Raw genomic sequence first — 1,012 nt, 5'->3', positions numbered from 1 at the left:
TTAAGGGAGCATTATTATTGTTTTTTTTTTTTTTTTTTCCATGTAAACACAGGTCATCGCCGCCATTCAGTGTACAGATTGCGCTTGTGAAGCGTACTTTCAGAATTGACAACTGTCGCGAAACATCGCGAGCAGCTCACACGGTGAGATCACAGAAGCTGATAGAATGCAAAAGCTGGGTGACCTCTGTATGAGCATGCCCTCACCAAAAAGTGAATAGCCTACGTGGCCAATTGCGCTGATGTGTAATATTTCTAGCGTCTTCCGAAGGAAAAGCGAGTTCGTGCTGCCTAAGCATAGTTGTGTCTCCAAAAACCCGGACAGCTGCGGTCTTCTTATTTTTTTTTCGCGCGATGGGTAAGCGACGTTGCTTTGTCAACGAGAGGAGCCAAAGGCGCAGTTCGCTTTGAGCAGCTGCCGAGAAGATGATGGCACTGTGATTCGTGCACTGCGGCGGCAGAAACGAGAGCAAAGGCCGAAACGTAACGAGTGGCAGCGAAGGAGGAGGACGTAGGAGCGAACGGTTGCGCTACGAGCTCACCTGAGCGATTTGATTCTCGCAGGACGACGGACGACAAATGCAAAGAGGGAGGAGGCGGGTATGGCAAAAGCGATCGGATCACTGCCCAAGCATCAAGTTGGTAGCCCTGAAGAGGGCTGTTGGGTTCTTGCTTGCAGCGAGCGACGACGCTGCTTGCTTAGCCTTCCGAATCCGTACAGGGTGCGGCACCTGACGCTTGAGGGCGTACACGACGTCCATGGCCGTCACGGTCTTCCTTTTTGCGTGCTCGGTGTAGGTGACGGCGTCGCGGATCACGTTCTCGAGGAACACCTTGAGAACACCGCGAGTTTCCTCGTAGATGAGGCCAGAGATGCGCTTGACACCACCACGGCGCGCCAGACGACGGATGGCAGGCTTGGTGATGCCCTGGATGTTGTCACGCAAGACCTTGCGATGACGCTTGGCGCCACCCTTGCCGAGCCCCTTGCCGCCCTTGCCTCGCCCGGACAT

At 54.3% G+C, this 1,012-nt stretch overlaps 1 protein-coding gene across 1 annotated transcript; it reads right to left on the bottom strand.

Annotated features, from left to right (window-relative positions):
- Positions 1–633: 633 nt before the first annotated feature.
- On the bottom strand, positions 634–1,012 carry LOC119378217 (histone H4). Its single transcript, XM_037647423.2, is given in 2 exon segments — positions 634–726; positions 728–1,012. Coding segments are annotated over 2 exon segments (378 nt in total).

This window comes from Rhipicephalus sanguineus, unplaced genomic scaffold (genome assembly GCF_013339695.2).
Source record: "Rhipicephalus sanguineus isolate Rsan-2018 unplaced genomic scaffold, BIME_Rsan_1.4 Seq7381, whole genome shotgun sequence".
NCBI lineage: Eukaryota > Metazoa > Arthropoda > Arachnida > Ixodida > Ixodidae > Rhipicephalus > Rhipicephalus sanguineus.
The sequence above is the reverse complement of the archived record's forward strand: the minus strand, read 5'-3'. Positions and strand labels throughout refer to the sequence as shown.